Source organism: Gymnodraco acuticeps, unplaced genomic scaffold, assembly GCF_902827175.1.
Source record: "Gymnodraco acuticeps unplaced genomic scaffold, fGymAcu1.1, whole genome shotgun sequence".
NCBI classification, from domain to species: domain Eukaryota; kingdom Metazoa; phylum Chordata; class Actinopteri; order Perciformes; family Bathydraconidae; genus Gymnodraco; species Gymnodraco acuticeps.
In genome coordinates, this window is record NW_022990135.1 from 2,190,301 (window position 1) to 2,210,631 (window position 20,331).

At 39.4% G+C, this 20,331-nt stretch overlaps 1 protein-coding gene across 2 annotated transcripts; it reads left to right on the forward strand.

The window, feature by feature from the left end:
* The first annotated feature begins 17,519 nt into the window (after positions 1 to 17,519).
* On the forward strand, positions 17,520 to 20,135 carry pnpla4 (patatin-like phospholipase domain containing 4). 2 transcript variants are annotated; one of them, XM_034216958.1, is made up of 7 exons: positions 17,520 to 17,682; positions 18,445 to 18,633; positions 18,770 to 18,864; positions 18,971 to 19,106; positions 19,384 to 19,449; positions 19,614 to 19,766; positions 19,883 to 20,135. In XM_034216958.1, exons 2-7 carry the CDS (start codon positions 18,454 to 18,456, stop codon positions 20,012 to 20,014), a joined length of 762 nt encoding a protein of 253 aa, XP_034072849.1. In that variant the 5' UTR covers positions 17,520 to 17,682; positions 18,445 to 18,453; the 3' UTR covers positions 20,015 to 20,135. The 2 variants fall into 2 exon arrangements, with proteins under 2 accessions (XP_034072849.1, XP_034072850.1); XM_034216959.1 differs by having other exon boundaries at positions 17,527 to 17,682; positions 18,497 to 18,633.
* Positions 20,136 to 20,331: the final 196 nt, after the last annotated feature.

The following is a 20,331-nucleotide window of genomic DNA, read 5'->3' on the forward strand; positions in this document are numbered from 1 at the left end:
ACCTTAATCATGTGTTGGAAGGTTCTGATACCAGGGTACGACGGGCTGCTCAGGCTTTAACATACATGTTAGCACTCAACAAGAGGTGTCAGCCATCTTTCCTGATTTGGGGGAGTGGCTCAATGGGAAATTGGGCTTGAGGCCATCAAACATCCCTCCTTAAGAGTGAGGTCCCAAGTCAGACCCTGAAGAAATATGAAGAAACAGATCCATAGATCTACCAACATCACATCAATCTATGGTTTAGATTTTGAAGGAAAGACAACAAAGGTTAAGTGGCTATGGCTAAATGAGATGAACCTCACCTTTATCGTCGACCACTTAGCAGAGAAGGCAGTTCCAGCAGAGGGCCCCAAACTCCAGCCTGGAGATATAATCCCTCGCGGTCTCGTTCTTTCGGTCATGTGACCCCTTCGATGGAGAGTAGGAACGAAGATGTTCCCCGAAACCAGGACCGCGAACCTGACAAAGATGTCAAAATGTTAGAGGAACCAAGCAGCAAGCACTTATGATTATAATATATGATTGCAATAATTTAAAGATTTTAAAAGGAGTATATAAAGTAACTGACTATAAATACACAAGCACTCAAGACTTTTAGAACCAAGCACTAGTTTGTATTAATAGATACTAAAAAGAAGGAAAGCTCTTTATTACAACTTGAATAGCAGAAACAAAGAGGATCAGAAAACAGTAAGGAATTCTAATGTATTTATGAATTAAATTCTTCTACAAATGGCATCTAAAGCATTCAAATTGAGTCCCAAAGCCTTCTCCACTTTACGAAACAAGCAGCAGGCGTCAGTGGAAGAATTCTGATACAAAATAGTGATACAGTCACAAGAGTTGACAACGTGGGTGCATATTCTTATGCTCTCCATGTAATAAATGACTTCATTTAAAACATTAGCTTATGAAATAAGAACTCCTCCCTCACAAGTTAGTCATTGCCCTTGAGTACATATTGTATGTGCGCTAATAAGTAATACATTCTCCCTCTAATTACTTCATTTTAAGCAGAATGCATTCAATCAACAAATGATGGCGGAACAATGTCGTCTCGAGGTTCATTTGGTAGTCACTTTATCATATCACATGGTGTAATTATATAAATTGAGAAATATCTGCATACAACATTATAAATTACAGAGTTAGAAACCATGCGAACAGTTAAACAGACAACCTCCATTTAGTAGATGTTTCATAATATTCATATAAATGGTATGTCTTCTGACTGACTGGAAGGGGTTTAGATTATTGACAACAATTGGAGGAAAGCAGATTTTGAATTTGTTTTCATATTTAGTTATGTTTACTGGTTGGAATGACAGGTTGCTGATCTGTTCACACCACTAATAATGAGACAACTCTCCCTCCAATGGTGTGTTTGACGATGGGAGACGGACAGCTCAGGGTTAAATGTTGGAAAGTGTCAAATGAGGGCAGAATCTTCTTCTCCCTCGTCCTCCCTGAACATACAAGAAGCCAGTCTGTGCTTATTGCGAGCTCTCACTAAATATGTCTGCAGGCTCTCACTGAGTGTCTCGCTGTGTGTTTTATCAGAAATCCACTTTCGGTTATGTAATATATGAAAATTATACGACGTGAAGAGATTAATTTTTATATTAAAAAGCCTTTATAATACTGTAAGCTATTGTGTTTCCTTCATTAATTAATACACTTCCTAGCTCACATAACTTGGAATATTTCTCCTGCTTTCTGTATCTAAACGTTCCATGAAAATGAGAATTCTGGAGATATGGAATCCATAATTCCGCTCCCGCTGTTAATTATAATGTGTGTAATGACTTCCTGCTGCCTCTGTATCTTCTGGCTGACATTTGCACAGAGAGTGTCCAACAGGCTTTGTCCTACATTCAGCACGTCCCACTGTAACCATGGTGGGAACCCTGTGGGTGAATTATGACCTCAACACTGCCTCTCAAAGGCAACGTTCAGAAACCTTTAGCACAGAGGCTAAACTGCATTTTACAGAGCTAATATAATAAAGCCACACTTTGAAGTTGACCTGCCAGTAAGAGTATGTACACTGAAAATACTGAAACGTTGACACTAATTAATTGTATTATGTCAACAGATTTCACAAAGTAGGTTAGTTGAAAGCAAAATATAAGGTTAACATTATTTCTTTCAACTAACCTAATACAGTAATGTGAAATGTGTTGACATAATTCATTTAATTAACGTCAACGAATCAGTTTTTGTATGTTATCCACCGTTTTTTCTTGTTTTTCCTCTGAGCTTTTGGTCAGTGGTGCGAATTTATGTGAATACAATCTATCAAATGGTGTTAATTTAATAAGGAAAACATCCCAATTAAACCTCACAATTTTTTTTAGAAAAGGATTCCCCTCCCAGGACAGACAGAGGTGCAATAGATGTTGTGTGTACAGATAGAAAAAAGGAAAAATAAACCTCAACTAACCTTACCAAAGTTAACGGAAGAACTTCAGATAGATGTGTTGGTAAGGTGTGAATGATGGGGAGTGAAGGAGCACTTCATGACGGTGCACATGAGAATAGTTTGGTCAGTGTTAACCATCACAAAACTGCAGCCGCTAATTCCCACAGCTGCCGTACAGATTGCTGTGCCATTCCATGTTCAGGGCTTTATCATTCAAAGTGCTTCAGTGGAGGGAGAGGCATTTGAGAAGAGAGCTCGAATGAAACGAGAACCCAGTGTCAAGTTTAAGTGGGCTGGTTTAGAGTTAAGGTCGATGCAGCAGAATTACCTCCTCTGTGCACGGACGCTGCTCTGTCACTTAGAAGTTAGCAGGAGGAGAAGCTGGTGGAAGATCTCCCCGGCGCGGTAATAAAGGGTCGTGACATTCAGCACTTCCAAGGCCAGGAGCGCCCGAGAGCTCTTTCTGTAAAGTGGGAGACAGGTTGAATGCCTGGACAGACACCGAGGGAACGAGGCGAGTCCTCCTGGGAGAGAAGATTCTATTGATTTCATTTTCCCTCCCACTTGACTGCAAAAAAAAAAACATCACTGTGTGTCAGCGATACAGGCAGGACTTGTGCAGAGTGGGACTTCAGGCAGGGCGAGGTCACTTACGGTCTTAAAACACAAATTCTAATACACAATAATGTATAATAATAATAATGCTTCTTTCCACATGCTATATGCATTATTGTCACCTAATCATGACCTGTGTAGTCTAGGGCAGTGTTTTTCAAAGTGGGGGCCCCGACCCCCCGGGGGGCCGCTAGGGGGCGCCAGGGGGGTCACGCAAAGTTTGAGGGAAAGGGGAATTTTTTTCTTTTTTTAAAGTTACATTTTATTTATTTTTTAGATGTTATAAATAACTGCATATCTATCAATCTATGTGTCCTTTGATGCCAATCTTTTAATATTTAATAATATATATATCTTTTTTTTAAATCACACGACCGCCCTTCAAGCCAATCAGAATCGAGCTGCCACTACTGAGAGTGAAACTGAGTATCTGCTCAGCTTTTGGAGCAAGCTAGTGAATATTTCGCTCTGCAGCTGGATGAGAGCACGGATGTAGCAAATATTGATGTTTATATATATGAATATAAATATGTTTATTGTTAATATTACTGTTGAATATTATATATAAATAGCTTTCAAAAATGCTAAAAATATATGTTAATTGTTCATATTACTGTTCAAAATTATATATTATAAAGACAGAAATCTCTTTAAAAATGCTTTAAAATATGTTTACTGTTGATATTACTGTTTAATATTGTGTTAAGAATGTTTATAACAGAAGACACAATCAATGTAATGAATGACAAACAAAAGAATACAATTGTTTTTTTTTGAAGAATAACTGATTATTAATTATTAATACAAATATATATATATTAAGAAAATGTATTAAGCTGTATGATTAATTTGTCATATTTTCCATCATAATGTACTCATCATTTAAAAAAAAATTGCAACAGGGGGGTTCCCGCCAGAGGATAATGCTATATGGGGTCCTTGGCATGGCAAAGTTTGGGAACCCCTGGTCTAGGGAAACAAGTATAAAAGACTACATTTCCCATGGTGCCATCCCTTGAGACACAGATATGGGCAACCTGTGTAAAAGACGCTGTCGAGACACAGTTTTTAAGTTATATTATCCTACACAATGTAAAGAATGAAAGACCAACAAAGTTGTTTATTATTTTATTTGACTTTTACCTCTTTGGTTTTGATTTGTTTGACTATTGTGAAGGCCTATTTTCTTTGTTGAATGTGTGTGAAAATATTTCATATTGATTGATTTTTATTTGTATTAAACGCGAGTCGCACAACCCATCATTGGATGCCAAACAAGTCATCTCAACTGAGCAAAACAAATACATTAAAAGATAGCAAGAACTATCGGTTTAAGGCTAAGTGGCTGGATGGAAACAAAGGAAGGAAAACACGACACGTACAAATAAGTCCGCTGTTATTTGGGATACTAAGGAGTAGTTTGCATAAATTAGCTCTCTGGGATTTGTTTGTTGGGAGGGATGAAAAAACGTCCTCCGCAGCGGTTTTTCGACAAGGCCCCAGAATCAAAGCCCGGCAATGATTACTAAAACATCAATACTAGTTAAAAGAGCACATTGGCTCCCTAATTAGCATGCCGGTGTCACCTTTACTCCAACTCGATAACGTGACGCTGTGCATACAGATCGTGTGTCGGCTAATGAGAGCACTAGACAACGCTATTAAAAACCCAAGATCTGTTCAGGAGCCCCATCCATACATAATAGTATATCATGAGAGCAGCGCGGCTGATTAAATCTGTGACCGCGGCGCTCAAAGTGTCATTACAGAGCGCACAGATGAACCGCATCCTGTGACCCTGTTGGCCAGTCAGGAAGAAAGTTAGCGCCGAGTTAATTAAATAAGGCTAATGGATTAATATGTATATTCAGGCACTAGACCAAAGCTCAGAGACGTTTACTGTCACACATATATAGCTGAAGAGAGGCTTTCTCAACAGCTTTGCAGTAGTTTAGAGGTGAAATGTGTACAAATTGATGATTACAGTTATTTGTACACCTAAATTGGTAGGCCTATACACAAGTCATTGTCTATATATATATATATATATATCATCACTAGACTAGTTAATTAGTATTCCTGGCATAATCCCTTTATTCAATGATGAATTATTACTATACTAACACCACTTTATGATTTTGAAGCTAAAGCAAAGAGCTACATGAGGCTTGACTTGAAGGATTGACTCATCTCAACACATTTTGCAACTTGAACAAATATCTCGAAAGACACTTTGCATGGAATAATGATACTCTTAGTAACCTTTTAAGATAAACACACAATTCTTTTTACAGTGCACTAAAACACATTGTATGTGTATCTTTGACACCTTACAAACATGTTAAATGCATTTCCTTGGAAACCTGCATTGTTTACATCCGTTACCTTTCATTTCATTTACAGTAGCTGACACTTTTATCAAAAGCAACTTGCGATAAGTGCAAAAAAACATGAAGATAACAACTCAAAATAGCAAGAATCCTGCAATGACATGGCATTAAAAATACATCAAAATCGAAAAAAGATTGTATATCTAACTTCATTAGATATTACAGAGGACTGTCCTCACCCGACACACTCACACACTCATCTCCAATTCAGAGAGCCTGGGGTTTATCTCCCATCTGAGATCGGCACCTCAACACTCCTCAAAGAGATAGGAATCTAAAACGCTCCTGTTTTATCTGCCGCCGCTGTTAATGTGGCTCATTACGCCCACAGACTGGCTTGTAGCCAGGGGTAACAAGATGGAGGACACCTTCAGATCCTCCCCACCTCACACTCACTCATTGGGTGAACGTCAGCAGAGGTGTGTGTTTATCCACAGAGAGCTGCTGCTGTGTTCCACATATCTCCTCACTCACTGTGCAGTGAGGTGGGAAAAGTACTCTAGTACTATTTTGTACTTAAGTAAACGTAGAAGTAACGCTCTGTACATGCACATCTGCAGTGGCGGTTCTACAGTACACTCATTTTAAAGGGGGGGCAGTTATGGAATGAGAGGGGCCCATTTAATGCGGGACAAAGGAGACAAAGACAGTGTTCAAGATGTACGGTATATATTTTTTGTTCAGTATGAAGTCATAGCGCATAAAAAAAAACATTGGCGTTTGATTTACTAACAGAGTTTCTGTCAATGTCTTAGTTACCATTTTAGTTGTAGTAAATATATTATTTATGCAGCCAAACTTTGTTTTTATTTTATTTTGCAATGTTTGTTGGCATTTGTTTTAGTCACAAAAACCATCTCTGTTAACTCTGGCCTTGGTTACAGCAAAGTCTTTGCCTCGATACTTACATAAATTGCATTATAGTACATGTACTCCCTTGGAGGGGGGCCACACGGGGGTCCAAGCCCCCCTAGAACCACATATGCACATCTGAGGGCCTGATATGATGGGTGCTGGATCAAACGTAAAAGGAAGAATATGGTGGTATTAACGTAGCTACAAACACAGTTACTCTGCATCTGATCAGTAACTGATCTGATTGGAACATTTGAACATCAAACGTTCCCCCTACATCCAAAACACAGTTCCAGGGGGGCGTTTGAAACGAAGAGGGGCATTACTCCTGAAAGTGTAAAAGCTTGTTTCACAGCACAGTGCACAACAAATAGGCACTCTGGCAGTGTGGAGTTGTGCACCGGGAGTGATTGCTAACCAGAACGCTCACCTCTCCATCCCAGCGGCAAACGGCTGGAATTCACATTTTATGATCTTTACACTACATTATGGTTCATAACTCATAATGGAGACCTCCGGGAATTTAAGCATTCCCCAAAAATGGGTTGCTTTTGTACGACGCAGTATTAGGGCCACACTTAGAAAAAAAAAACAGAGAGATTTCGAGAATAAAGTCGTAAAAATACGAGAATAAAGTCATAGTTACGAGATTAAAGTCGTAGTTTCATAAGTGACTTGAGAAGGAGACAACAGCAGCGTCCTGCAATACAATGAGGAATGTGGAGCATCTTGTGAAGCAGTAGGCCTACTTTAGTTTAGGTTTCTCAAATAACAAAATACTTAATCTTTTGGCACATCCGCATCAGATTATGTATTAGAACTTTGAATAGGTTGTGCAAGAAACTATGTCTATTATTTCGAAGAAAGAACCAAACGGACTTGGAGGAGATTGTCTCCTTTCTGCAGGAGGAAATAGCTGGTTCTGGCCGACTACAAGGCTATCGTTGGTTAAATCTACGAGCTGTTCAAACGGGATGTGTTGTTTCACAAGAAACGATGAGACTTGTAATCAAGGCTTTGGATCCAGAAGGAGTCGAACGATAGCCTTGTAGTGGAATCGGAATGAGCTCCCCATTGATATCAGGACAGCAGAAAGCTTACACATCTTCCGGCGCAGACTGAAAACTGAAACCTGATGTACTTATAGGATTCTGTTTTCTTCAAGTTTGTATCTTGTTGGTCGAATGCACTTATTGTAAGTCGCTTTGGATAAAACAGCGTCAGCTAAATGCAATGTAATGTAGTCGGCCAGAACCAGCCATTTCCTCCTGCAGAAAGGAGACAATCTCCTCCAAGTCCGCTTCTCAAGTAACTTATGAAACTACGACTTTATTCTTGTAACTATGACTTTATTCTCGTATTATTACGACTTTATTCTCGAAATCTCTGTTTTTTTTCTTCTAAGTGTGGCCCTAGTACTGCGTCGTACTTTTGCCCCGGGAAGGAAGTGTTATTACTTCTGCTGAGTCATGAATAATGGATACTGTTGCTGTATAATTGCTGGTGATAACTAGTCTGATCAGTGGAGGGAAATAGAGCGGGAAAACAGAAAAGAAAGATGACCTCCTTTACAGGATCATAAGCACGATGCAGCAGCAGCATTTTCCTCCTGATAACCCCCAACCTTTCCTCCAACCGCTCCGACAACAGTCTTTTTACTCTCACAACATCCATTATTTTCTTTTTTTAAGTCTATCCACCTTGACAAAGTGTATTCTGGCAGCAAGCAGGGGTCCGGGTAGAGGAGGATCGCTATAGCAACAGCGAGAGGTTTTATGTCGGCTACAAGATCAGCCACTGCATAGATGGATATCGCTAACATCTCTTAGGTAAGTGATTGTATTACCAAGGCTGACGGGACTAGCACATCTATTTCAGAGCAAGGTTCTTTCGATTGTGTTAGAATAAAAAAGCAGATTCAGGAGCAGCAGCAGAGCAACCGCCCCCCCCAGATGACGGCAGGCGGTACTGCACATCTGCGGCATCCTCTCAGAGGACACACCTACGCATCAGATGCAGTGTGTTAAAAACAGCCAACCTGCACACACACTCCCCACACTGTTGTCTGGCTTTCCCTCTCAGTAAACGGTGGCTGGCTGAATATATGTTGACACCCTGGCCTGCAGCTGAGCAGCTTTATATCCAAATAAAGGAAACAGGTGGCCTTTTATTATGTCCTGCAGTTAGGTGTTTTAAAAAGCAGCCTGTGGGGCGAGCATTTTTAGAATCAAGTGTAATTTGATGTACCAGTAACTGCCCCCTTGATTTTCTGCCTTGAAATCTCCTTTAACTATAATATTATGAAGGAGGAAAGGTGGATGGAACAACAACGTAAAGTAGTAAAACATTAATTAAATCTTAACTGTGGTATGCAACTTTTACCATACAATACTGATGGAAAGAGAAGCCTGGAGTATTGATGTAATCCCCTAAGAGCAGGCTAAAAAGAAGTTTGACTGATCTTGTTAAAGTGCTGTCTGCAACATGGTGTACTAAGTGTCAAGTTGTTGGCTCAAAAACACACTACATCAGGTGATGCTTCTTACACCTGCTTCCGAAAAAGGTAAATCATTCTTTAAACCAAACAGGAAATAGGAAGTACTTCTTCATACTGAGAAAATAAACAAAGTCCCAAATGGTTCTACAGTCGTTGCTAGGGCCCTAACAGAACACAAATGTCCTATAATACACAAATGCAACTATACTTATGCAGCAGTACGTAACCTTGGTTGCATTATTTTGACCTCTAGTGAATAAAACAATTTATATATCTATATAGTTCTTATTACCTGAACAGTTTTCTTTACGTTCACCTATCTGAGCTGGGAAAGTCAAACTGTTTTGACATTTGAAATACAACATTTAAATGACAGCTAATTCCAGTCCAAACAAGGTCTTCAGTTCATAGAGGAGGAAAACCTTTGATTTACATTGTGCTAAACCCCACTGCGAACAACACACACAGACACCGTTTCTTCTGGGTAGAAATGCTAGGATATAAACTGCCAAATCACTTCAAACCAAATGTCATTTTTTAAAGAAAACTACAATTCTGAACTGTAGCTTGACTTTTACGGAACAATGGCCTAACCTTTTCAGGTCAGATCCACTGGGGAATAGAAATAAGTTAATGAAAGGGCAGCAGCGCTCTGACTGAGCAACGCCAAAACCTCATCGGAAAATACACTCAATAGATACAACTTAGGCGGAAACAAGAAATCTCTAGGATACAAATACTTTGTCCCACTGGTTATTTAGAGAGAATCACGAAGCACAATGTTGTGTCCACAGTAAGTTTCACATTTGCAGTCTTACTAGATTGTACCAAGTAGTATTCTGTAAATGTAGCTCTAACTGTGCCATTAAACATGTTTCCTCTTTACAAAGCTTTGAAGACGTGGGAGTACTGACTCACTTCTGTGTTACATGAAAATATGATAGAAAATAACAAAACTGACATTTACATTTTCACAAAAAGGTGTCCGCTTTGTAAGGATTGTAAGTCTTTCATTAAAGACGAGTATAAAGTGTTTCCCACAGAGGGGAAAATGTGCTTTCAGACGCACTAAAGCTTTCCACCTTAAAGCAGCTTAATAAGGATGATTTCTATCGAATGTTTTCAGAGTGACACATCTGAAGCTGCTGGGAGAATAGCAAGCTTCAGTGAGGGTCCCCTACCCATTTATATGGGGAAAGCATTACTTTTTCAATGTCCTATATTCTATTAAAGGCCAATATGAGGTGGCAATCTGATACAGTCTATAACCACCATTGGTTTCCCAGTAGAGACACCGATGCAAAGCTGTCTCGTAGAACAACGTTTCTGCACCGCACTGTTGGAACCCACCAAAGGTATTAACTCTATACAGTAAATTAATGATAAAGGCACTGTAAACCTTTAAAATTCAACCTATGTAACATCAATTAGTTCCTTATGCATAGACAGGAAGTGGTTTAGGTCTATTGGGGATCCTGTTCAATTGAAAACTTGCCATCATTGGAGTTACCAACATTGTTTTAAATGAGAAATAATCTGCTTTAATCCCTGTGTTCTTAAAATGTAGATATATAATGGACCTATTGACATCTCCAGGTGGAAGTTTTCTGCTTTTGTTGAATAATTTATTATCAATTCCAAGGTTAAGAGTTAGATGCCTATTCAAGCCATCAGAGTTTCAATGATCTAATTGTCATGTTAGATTAGAGCGAAGGTGTCGATGAAAATGAAACTATTAGACTACCTTCTGCTGCTCTTACAAGTAAATACACATGTATAAAAGAAATAATGCGACTAATTAGAATTCAGGACACAATTAGCTGTAATATAATCAATGTGATATATAATACTGTGGTAGCCTGAGTGATAGTACAATGTATACAAATGCATTTTGAAAGGTTGTACAGTTGTGCAGAATGTATACACATAATGAAATCATGTTTAAAAATAGATATTTGTGAGGTGTTTTTAAAAGATTTAAGATGGAACCAATGGGCTTTGGCTGACAGGAAGTCACAAAGTTCCATTTTTAGTTTTGTTTACCCTTGGCATTTCTTATAAAATAAGAAGAATAAAGGATATCAACAACCTTATGCTTGTTAGGGGCTAAACCTAACCTAGGGGCTGACAGAGTAGCACCAACAGATGTCCATCCACTCCATACTGCAGCAGTGAGGCTACTGGGCCAATGAGTGAACTTCTGAAGAAATACAGAGCATGAGACTGTGGACAGTGAGTCACACTGACACTGTGGCAGAAGACTGAATGCAACACTGCTCTCACAATATTCCTCTGCAGGGCTGAAACATAAAGCACATTGTGTAACCCAGAGAGGAGAGTGAGAAGAATTCACATGGCCGCTCTATAGCCACTTGGTGTAAGGGGTGGATGTTATTGTGGAGTGATGAAATCTATCAGGAAGAGTCAACTAAAACAGGGGGGTCAAACTCATTTTAGTTCAAGGGCCACATTTGATGTCAAGTGGGCCGAGCCAGTACAATCATAGCGTAATAACCTATAAATAACAACAACAAAATACACACAAGTTAATGTCTTCTCTGTCATGTTTACACTATGCAAAGTCCGTACGTTTGACCCCCCGGATCTAAACATATTAACATGCTCTGAGGTCTGTAATGTGCTCTTTGTGCTTAAGCTAACACTAATGTCTAATTACCCAGACTGCCCTGCTCAGCATTTCCAGGCCGGCTGCGTCAATGTAGTGATCAGAGCGTCTGACTCTAAGGGGGCTAAAGAAAACAGTGGATGGGCTAATGTCGGCACGTGCATCCCTCTCGTATTGATCATGCTGCACACGGCGCTCTGAGGCGACTCGCTCTCACGCTGTGATGGAGCATTGAAATTGAAAACAAAGAACGCCTCGCGGCCACCTGTTTATAATCAGTTTGTATGTTGTTCAAATTAGTCAGGACATGGCAGCTGTCTCCTTAGAGACTTGCCTGCCCTATAGCATACAAGCATGAAACATTGTTATGTGTGCTGTGCGTAATGCAGAGGAAAAGGATTCACAGTGAAAATCACACAGCAGAGAAATGTGACAGATGTCTGACTACTCTGGTTTGTTTTATTTAAACATGTTGAAAGAAAACAAATGCTGTGCAATGTTAAAAATCTCACCTATCGCGAGGCAATCTTCAAAATGACAAGGCGGGGAGACTTCCAGGAGATAACGCTCTCATCCCTGAAATGACTATTGGATTTCTGGGATCAACATGTCCGTTTGAATCAGCGCAGCAGCATATTTGTAAGGCGAAACCTACGTGATGTAAACATAATATATGAAAACAGAAACAATATTGATCATATGATCTGCTCTCAAAGGATCCTGCCATATCGTTTGCACTTAAAGGACCAATTACCCTAAAAGTAAGTAAGCCGTAGCTTAATTATCACACAAAGCTAACATTTTGTGCTACTTGGTTAGGCCAATTTGTGTTCATCCAAGGTCAATTTGAACACAAAACTAATATTTTTTGCATCAAATTCGTTTTCCGTGCATAGCCACGTTTTGGTACAGTTACATATAGTCAAATATACAGACAAATACAAAGATAAACCAAAATAAAGATATTTATACAATCGTAAGAAGTTAAAGGGGCCTTACAGTATAATGCCCTTTTTTAGGTTCATATTAGTCATTTGTCTTAAATGTCAAAATGGAGGAAATAACCATAATGATGTCATAGTGATGTCATCAGCGTTATCTCAGGATTAACACACTTTACAAACTTCATTCATGGGGTTTGAAAAATGTGGAATTTACCAAAGAGGGAACACATTTTGCATTATGAGAAATGTAGGATCCAGCTTTTTTTGGACTAAATGTCAGCCTGTGCTTGTTTAGTTTTGACCAATAATGATATAAATTGATAGAATCAATCCAGCTGCACATAATGGGCATGTTCGTCCAGATTTAAAAAAGCTTTTCTCCAAGAATCTGAGATTGGTTTTCACATTTTACACAAAACCAACATGAGCCTTTTGAAATATTCCCGTGCTACACTAATGCTTTTCCTGATGCCAAACAGTGGGTGTATTGGTTAAAGACGAGGTGTGGAGGGAAACAGAAATTGCCCATATGTATCTCGAGTTAAATCATTGATCAGGTTTGTAAGAGGAGTCTGAAAGCTGTGGTGGAATGTAACGCTTCGGATCAAAGGCAAGACGAGAATATGTTAATAATGATACAAAAGCCCGGGTGTCTCTTCCTCGCGATTCAGAGATGGATTTACAGCCTTATTTTTGGATCGAAAGATAAATATTTAATCAGTCTGCAAACCCATAGTGTGAGGACACAGCTTTGTGACTAGCTTTAAGGCAACGAGCAATAATTCCTGACCGTTTCTGTTTGAGGTTTGTCACTGAGAGAAGAAAGGACATTATACGTCTGTTCGTTATAATAAAGTATCCCTGATGATGGAAGGAAACTATATTTGACTATTGGTTTCAACAGACATGGTTATCCTAATGTTCAGTTATGCTTCTTTTCCATCTGGTACTGACTTAGTGAGGATGCTTTTGGGTTCACCAATCATTAGCCTCTATTTGACCATGTGACAAGACGATTCACTCTTCAGATCTACAATGCTCCGTAAAATACATGTTTTATATTTTAGTATAATGTGCACATTTTTATTTAATTGTATCTTATCTTGTATTGGGAATTTCCCTTGTATCAATATTTATATATATTTTTTATTATGTTTTCATCCAGATAGGCCATCTTTATACCAATAACATAATACCTATAGGTATAGTATAGAGGGAATGGAGCACACTTTGACACAAACAGCCCCCCACCTGTATCGCCTCCCCTCCAAATGAAAAGATTCTGGATGCTGCACTTTTCTAGTTGGTTTCCAAATTGTCCAATTACAGCGAGGTCTGGAAACTTTTAGCCCTTTCCTTTCAGGTAAACATGTCCCTCTGCAGAAAGCGATTGTGTTTCGACTGGGCCTCAATGTGATACAGAACACCGTTTCTCTTCTTTTTTTTCATCCGTTCCAAGAATCACAATTACACTTTTTTCCTCCTTCGTCCTCCTGAAGGATATCCAATGTTCCCTTCCTCAAATAGTTTGTCCTCTATTTTCCTCCGGAGATACTGTAAGATTTCCGAAATTGCCCGAGACGAGCTGCTCCCTGTGATCGATGCCTGTGAATGTCCTCACGCGGCTCAACGTGTGCCGTCTCTTCACCCTAAACTCCGTCTGCGCTCAGATGTAATTCAATCATCTTGTTGTGTGTTTGTGTAGCAGAGCGTCTCTCTTTGTTGTCTGTCAGTAACTGATCTTTAATTAGTCTCCCAGGATCGGGGCTTTGCATTGAAACGCCTGGAACACTGAGCCTCTGTTATGATGATTCATGTTCTGATGAGGTGACTAATCCTCGCCTGCTGCAGATCTGCAGAGCTGTGACAGGTACAGCTTTACACTGCGCTGATGTGGTTGTCCTAATGGCCTCCCATCCAGCCTCTCTTTGTCCTCTCTCAGCTTTCAATTCCTCTTTGATTCCTCCACTCTGCAGCCTCCATGTTTTTCGATCTACAGAAACCATTTGATCTTTTAACAGATTACTTTATCTGTTTGACCTTGACATGTCCGCAGCTTGGGTAAAGGGGGGTGCATTCTCTCCAATATGCCCGTTAAGAAAAGCCTTCTCCAGGCAAACACTCCTCACAGCGGATGTCTCTGATTATGTTCCCTTCAGCAATTTTATGCAAGTGCCTCTTAATTATAACTTTGCTCGGGATAATGAGTCTGATATCTGAAATTGGACTTTTCCATTTCTTTTATCCTTGAGTTTCATGGACGCTGTGCTCTTCTGCACATGTGCTCTCTCGCCGCTAAGCTCCACCGCCGCAGGCTTTCCACTCCATAACCAGCAGCTTCTTTATCTTAAGGGGAATAATTCAATCACAGCCTGGCGCTGAAGCATCAGGAGTCTGACCTCTGCTGGTGCTTGAAACATGTTTGAAGGAGTTCGCTTAATGCTGCTCTGCAATGTGCGTTTCATTTGTGCGACTGTTTCAAGGGTGTTACGGTCTTTTGTACGGTGTGAGGAACCCAGAGTCATATCGGGCCTGTTAATAGAGAACGGATCGTTCATGACCCGAAACTGTTTTTGGAAAGCACATTAGCAATTTTTTCTGTATTTAATTAAGCTGTAGTTATTTGGCACCGACCGTCTGCCTTTGGGTCAAACAGTCTGGTTTTGAAGTTCCGTGACATACGCTCATATTGAGATCCTCCTAATTTGTACAAGGGTCAAATTAGGCATACATTACGTTATATAAACATAATACGTTTAATTAAAATATAAATGAAAAAGTAAAATATAACAAATAGTTAGAAACATAAGAAGTTAAAGTAAGAAAGTGCAATGAAAAGATGCAATTAAATACAATATGTATATAAACATAAGAAGTTAAAGAATGTGCAAAATAAATAAAATGAAAAAAATATATTTATATAAAAATAAGAAGTTCAAGTAGAATGTCCATAAAAGACTAAATACAATTACAAAATATATAAATATACACTTAAATATAAAAAATAAAATACAAATATTTATATAAACAGATGAACTTATCAGTCGTGAAGAAAGGTGATACAGTATTATGGAGCAGCCAATAATTAGTTAATTGCAGTATTTAACATTTCTTTTTACAATGGATATTTTCACGTCTAAAGATGTTGCAGTTTCACACCGTCATGGGACTCTTTACTCCTCTCTGAACTAAGAGCAGAGAAACAGTTTTAGGTGAGTCAGCAGCTCCTGAGGCAGCTTTACAAACTGTTAGATATAAATAATAATAACCTCCTCTCACACTGTACTGCAGGGCTCTCTGCTCGAAGCATGGCAGCATAACGACAACACACTGACCAGAGGACTGACCTCCATCACTACCAAGACCAAATCAACTAAATGGTCATTCAAATGTAACTTTATTTTCACTTGAGCAACAGTGAAGTTAATGCAAGTAACTTATGGAGTTTCAGTTCAGTCTTAGATCATCATAAATAACGGGAGCGTATCATTTTGTAACTCATTCCAGATCATTTCTAAATTATCACTGGCATCTGTGTTTATCCCGAGCCCTTGACCAAACAAAATGCATTATCCCCCCTCCATGATACCAGGAGTTCAGCTCCACCTAATCCTTTTGGGTCCATACATAATCAAAAGCAACCCTAAAGGAGCAAGATATTTTTGCTGATCTTCCAGCATAACAGGGCGAGAGGAAGCGGAGAGAAGGTCCATGGGAAATAAACGCTGACTGAAGAGGTAGCACAGAAAGAATTGCACTCCAGGGACTCTGCTTTAGGCGGGAAAGCAACAATGCAGGGCTTATAATAAAATACACTCTGGTTTATTGTTTGGGTTATTATATGACAAACTACCAGGCATCCTGTGGGAGAAAATATACTTTGTATGTAGGGTGTTAATCTCTATACAGGGCTAAAACCACTGTGTTCCCATTGGACTCCTTTGTTTACTTTTGTTACAAATGAGTCCAATGGTTTACTTTTGTTTTGTTTCCCATTGTAAAGCGTCCTTGGGTCTCTTGAAAGGCGCTATTAATTTTTTTATTATTATTATTATTATCACTATGTAACACTCCCCCTTCTATTGGCTAGAGCTCCAACACATTATACGTGATAAGCTAAGGGGTGGGAGATCTCTTAAGTGGTTGACCAATCACAACAGAGCCGGCAAGCTAACCAATCAGAGCAGACTGGGCTCTGGTTTCAGACAGAGGGTGAAAAGAGGTGCTGCAGCACAGGCAGTATGAGAAAAATAAAGAGCTTTTTGAATATTAAAGCATGGAAACTACACCAAGCGCACACAAAACAAATTTTAACCTGGGACCCAGAGCTTCAACCCCCAAACTAAAAATAATCAGTACATAATAAACTCGGGAACAAAATTGCAAAATCTGGACTACAAGGTACTCAAGGAACAAAAAACAACCGAGGATAAACAAAGCACAACATAAACTAAACCAACTCCAACTGAGGACTGCTCAGTCAGGCAACAGCAACAACAAGAGCAGCTACAGCACAAAGCTAACAGAGGGAAGAAGGGGGTGTGCTTTTCACTCACCCCATTTGTAGAGGAAGGCCATTCTACTGTCTTACATGGTGGCGAAGTGGTCAATATCCCTGTCCTAGAATCTTCCCAGCAGCCTCCAGGTCCTCCACAACATTAGAGTCAATAACTAGCTGCTGAAGTTAGCCACTCCTGCAAGACATCATTTTCATCATTAAAAGTCTGAATACCTCCTTTTTACTATAAGTACAAAGCTATGGTAGTCTGGGAGTTGGACTGCCATACCCTTTTAATTTTGAGTTGCTATTGTAGTGGTAATTTAGTTAAATATTTCCTAAAACCTCAAAATGTCCATAACTGCACCACGTGAATGTTGTTACCTGCTGACGTCGTTGATGTCACTCACTACAGTGTTTATGCGATTTGATTGGTCGAAATCCACTAGTCTACATATGGCTCTGGTCTACAGTGAGTGCAATACTTTCTTAAATACTCAATGAAAAAGGGTAGAGATGGCTGCACAGAAGAATAAATCATTCTAAAAGACGCATTTTTTGTATTGGAATTATAACTACAGTCTGAAAAAACTGGGTTTTGGGAAAAACGCCATGAAACGATGGCTGAGTTTAGCGCCTGTTATATTTTGAAAATCATAAGCGGATGGACTGTTTTTTTCTGTTTCCGGTAAACAGGAAGTGTAGTTTTTAGGTAACAAGCTAACGTTACATGTTTACAAGGAGCAGTAACGAGTTATTTTAGCCTGTGTAGCTAACTGAGAATAACACAAATGAACATGAGTTAACACTAAAGCTGTTGACTGGAAACACGGTAAGTCTTCTCCCCTCTTCAGCCTGACAGAGGTTAAATCCGTGTCGTTCGCTAGCCTTCATTTCTCGTTGCTTCTCTGTGGTAAATCTCACTGTGGCAAAAAGTACCTTACGTAATTCATAACAAAATAAAGAAACCTTACGTCATTCATAAATCGTAAAAAGAAACCAACATGGACTCAGTAACATAATAGGCTACATAACATACTTTTTATATACAAATAAAATAAAAATGTAAATATACAATGCCTTACATTTCTTACAATTTGTTTGAATAAACTCGTTATTAAATATAAGTATTACTGCTATTCATATTACTAATATAAATTGATATAATTGGATTTATTGGCAAAAGAATAAGAGATATTAAATAATTAATTCACCACTTAAAGCTTCCTTATAGTACATACCTGTATAATATGTATGAGTGTTACAGCCTAATCAAAATCACATATGTTTTATTTATTTAGAAATGTCACATAATGTTAACTTCAAATTGTGATTGGAATCAACCCTAATTTTGTGTCCTCTGTAAACAAAACAAAAATAATATATTGCATTAGTTTTTAAATGCTTGGCTTTTTTATAGTTTCATGAAAATAGCTTATAAATGCAATTTACAACAGTTTTACAAGATGCAAGTATACATACAAAAAAAAAAAAATGACATTGTTCAGACCTACCTCATAATTGTGTGGTGACTGTAAAGATAATGTAGTAATAAATACATATTTAGTTGTTAATTGGCATAATGTTTCTGCAGGTTCTGGGGATGACAGTCCTGAACCTGTCCTTCGCTGCCTGTGGCTTTTTAGGGATCTACCACCTGGGTGCTGTGGGGGCCTTTCTCCGCCACGGGGACCGACTGCTGGGCTCCCTCCGGGCCTGTGCAGGGGCCTCTGCCGGGGCCCTGGTGGCTGCTGTAATGATCACAGCTCCTGACAAGTTAGAGGTATGGTGATCCTGCTCAGTCCAAGTCAGGTTGAATCCAGAACTGCTTTAGACCTGTACATTCTGAATGAACAGCCAGGTTTTAGTGATAGTATAACTGAATGAGGTGTGATGTCATTTGCTTCCTTCTCTTGCAGGACTGTAAAGAGTTCACCTACAGGTTTGCTGAGAGCGTGAGGAGGCAGAGGTTTGGAGCAGTCACACCAGGATACGACTTCATGCTCGAACTGCAGTAAATACATTTGTTTCTGTTGATGCAATTTCCCTTTTATGTGACTGAGGATTTATCTCCGAGGATGAGCCTATGAATGAATCATCTGACTGTATATTCCCTGCAGGGACGGGATAGAACACATTCTGCCCAGTGAGGCTCACACTCTGGCCTCGGAGCGACTCTTCATCTCGATAACACACTCCAGAAGTGGCAAGAACCACATCGTGTCCAGGTTTAGCTCCAGAGAGGAGCTCATAAAGGTACATCCCTGTTTTTCTTCAAGATTTGTTTACTACTTTGACCAGAAGTGACACCAACAAAGTCAGTCATTGTGTAATGAAGGTCTACATGCTGTTCTAACAGGGTTTAAGGGGCCTAAGTGTTACATTTTATGTGACTTTTACGTAACGTATTGCTCTTGTAAGTTGCAAACAAGGCCAAAATGTCCAGCTTCTTCCTGCTGATGAATCAATGTTTGAACTGGCTTTAAGTCAAAGAGTGTTTTCTGATTAAATAACTCATTTGTATCGTTCCCAGGCTCTACTGGCCAGCAGCTTTGTGCCTGTATATGCTGGACTCAAACCAGTGGAGTTGAGAGGACAGGTAATGGTTTCTTTTTAATTAAGTCAATTCATTTTGAGGTTTTACAAAAACACATTGGTCCAGCATTTCTTAAAGGGATTGATGCATCTTATTATTAATCGAAATTAGTCTTAATTTGGAGGCATTCTGTGACCTGGATCCATACACTCTTTTTAACTTTTTAGAAATGGATTGATGGTGGCTTCACTGACTGCCTGCCCATTCTGCCCGTGGGACGAACCATCACTGTGTCTCCCTTTGCTGGACGGCAGGACGTGTGTCCTGTCCACATGGGGCGCTTCAACACTCACCTCAAACTGGCCAACATGAACGTAGCAGTGAGTACTGGACCATTTCATCAGACTGGTCTACAAATGGGAATCTAGGGTTACTGTTCACTGTCTGTCAGTGATTTCATGTAATTTGACATACTGTGTTTCTTTGGTCTCCTCAGTTCTCCATGGAGAACATCAAGCGTCTGAACCAGGCTCTGTTCCCCCCCCCGAGCGGAGGCATGCAGGCTCTATGTGAGGAAGGCTTCAGTGACGCTGTGAGGTTCCTGAATAGAGAGGCCTGGATAAGCTGACAGTGCCATGAGTTGATGAAGCATTACGCCTAGTGCCATTTACAGAAATATACATTTTAATATATTTATTCCTTGTGTGATTTCATTTGTTTTTAAGAAATTAAAATGTATTAAAACATTACACTGTGTTTTTAATTCCTAAGAATCCAGAGTGGTGCAGTGGTGACATAAACTGGAAGCCAGGGCTCCTTTAGCAAAAGAAAAACAGGATTTTCCCATCACATTGTGGGCCTTTTCTTCTGCAGCTCAACGTGATAAAAAGCCCTCATGTGAGCTCCTCATTAATTTTCCAAGGAGGCATTTAACTCACCTGGCTC

Coding starts and splice junctions, on each gene's coding strand:
- pnpla4 (XM_034216958.1), top strand. CDS start 18,454: ATGACAGTCCTGAACCTGTCCTTCGCTGCCTGTGGCTTTTTAGGGATC. Junction 18,634..18,769: donor CAGCTCCTGACAAGTTAGAG/GTATGGTGATCC, acceptor CTTCTCTTGCAG/GACTGTAAAGAGTTCACCTA. Junction 19,767..19,882: donor TGGCCAACATGAACGTAGCA/GTGAGTACTGGA, acceptor TGGTCTCCTCAG/TTCTCCATGGAGAACATCAA.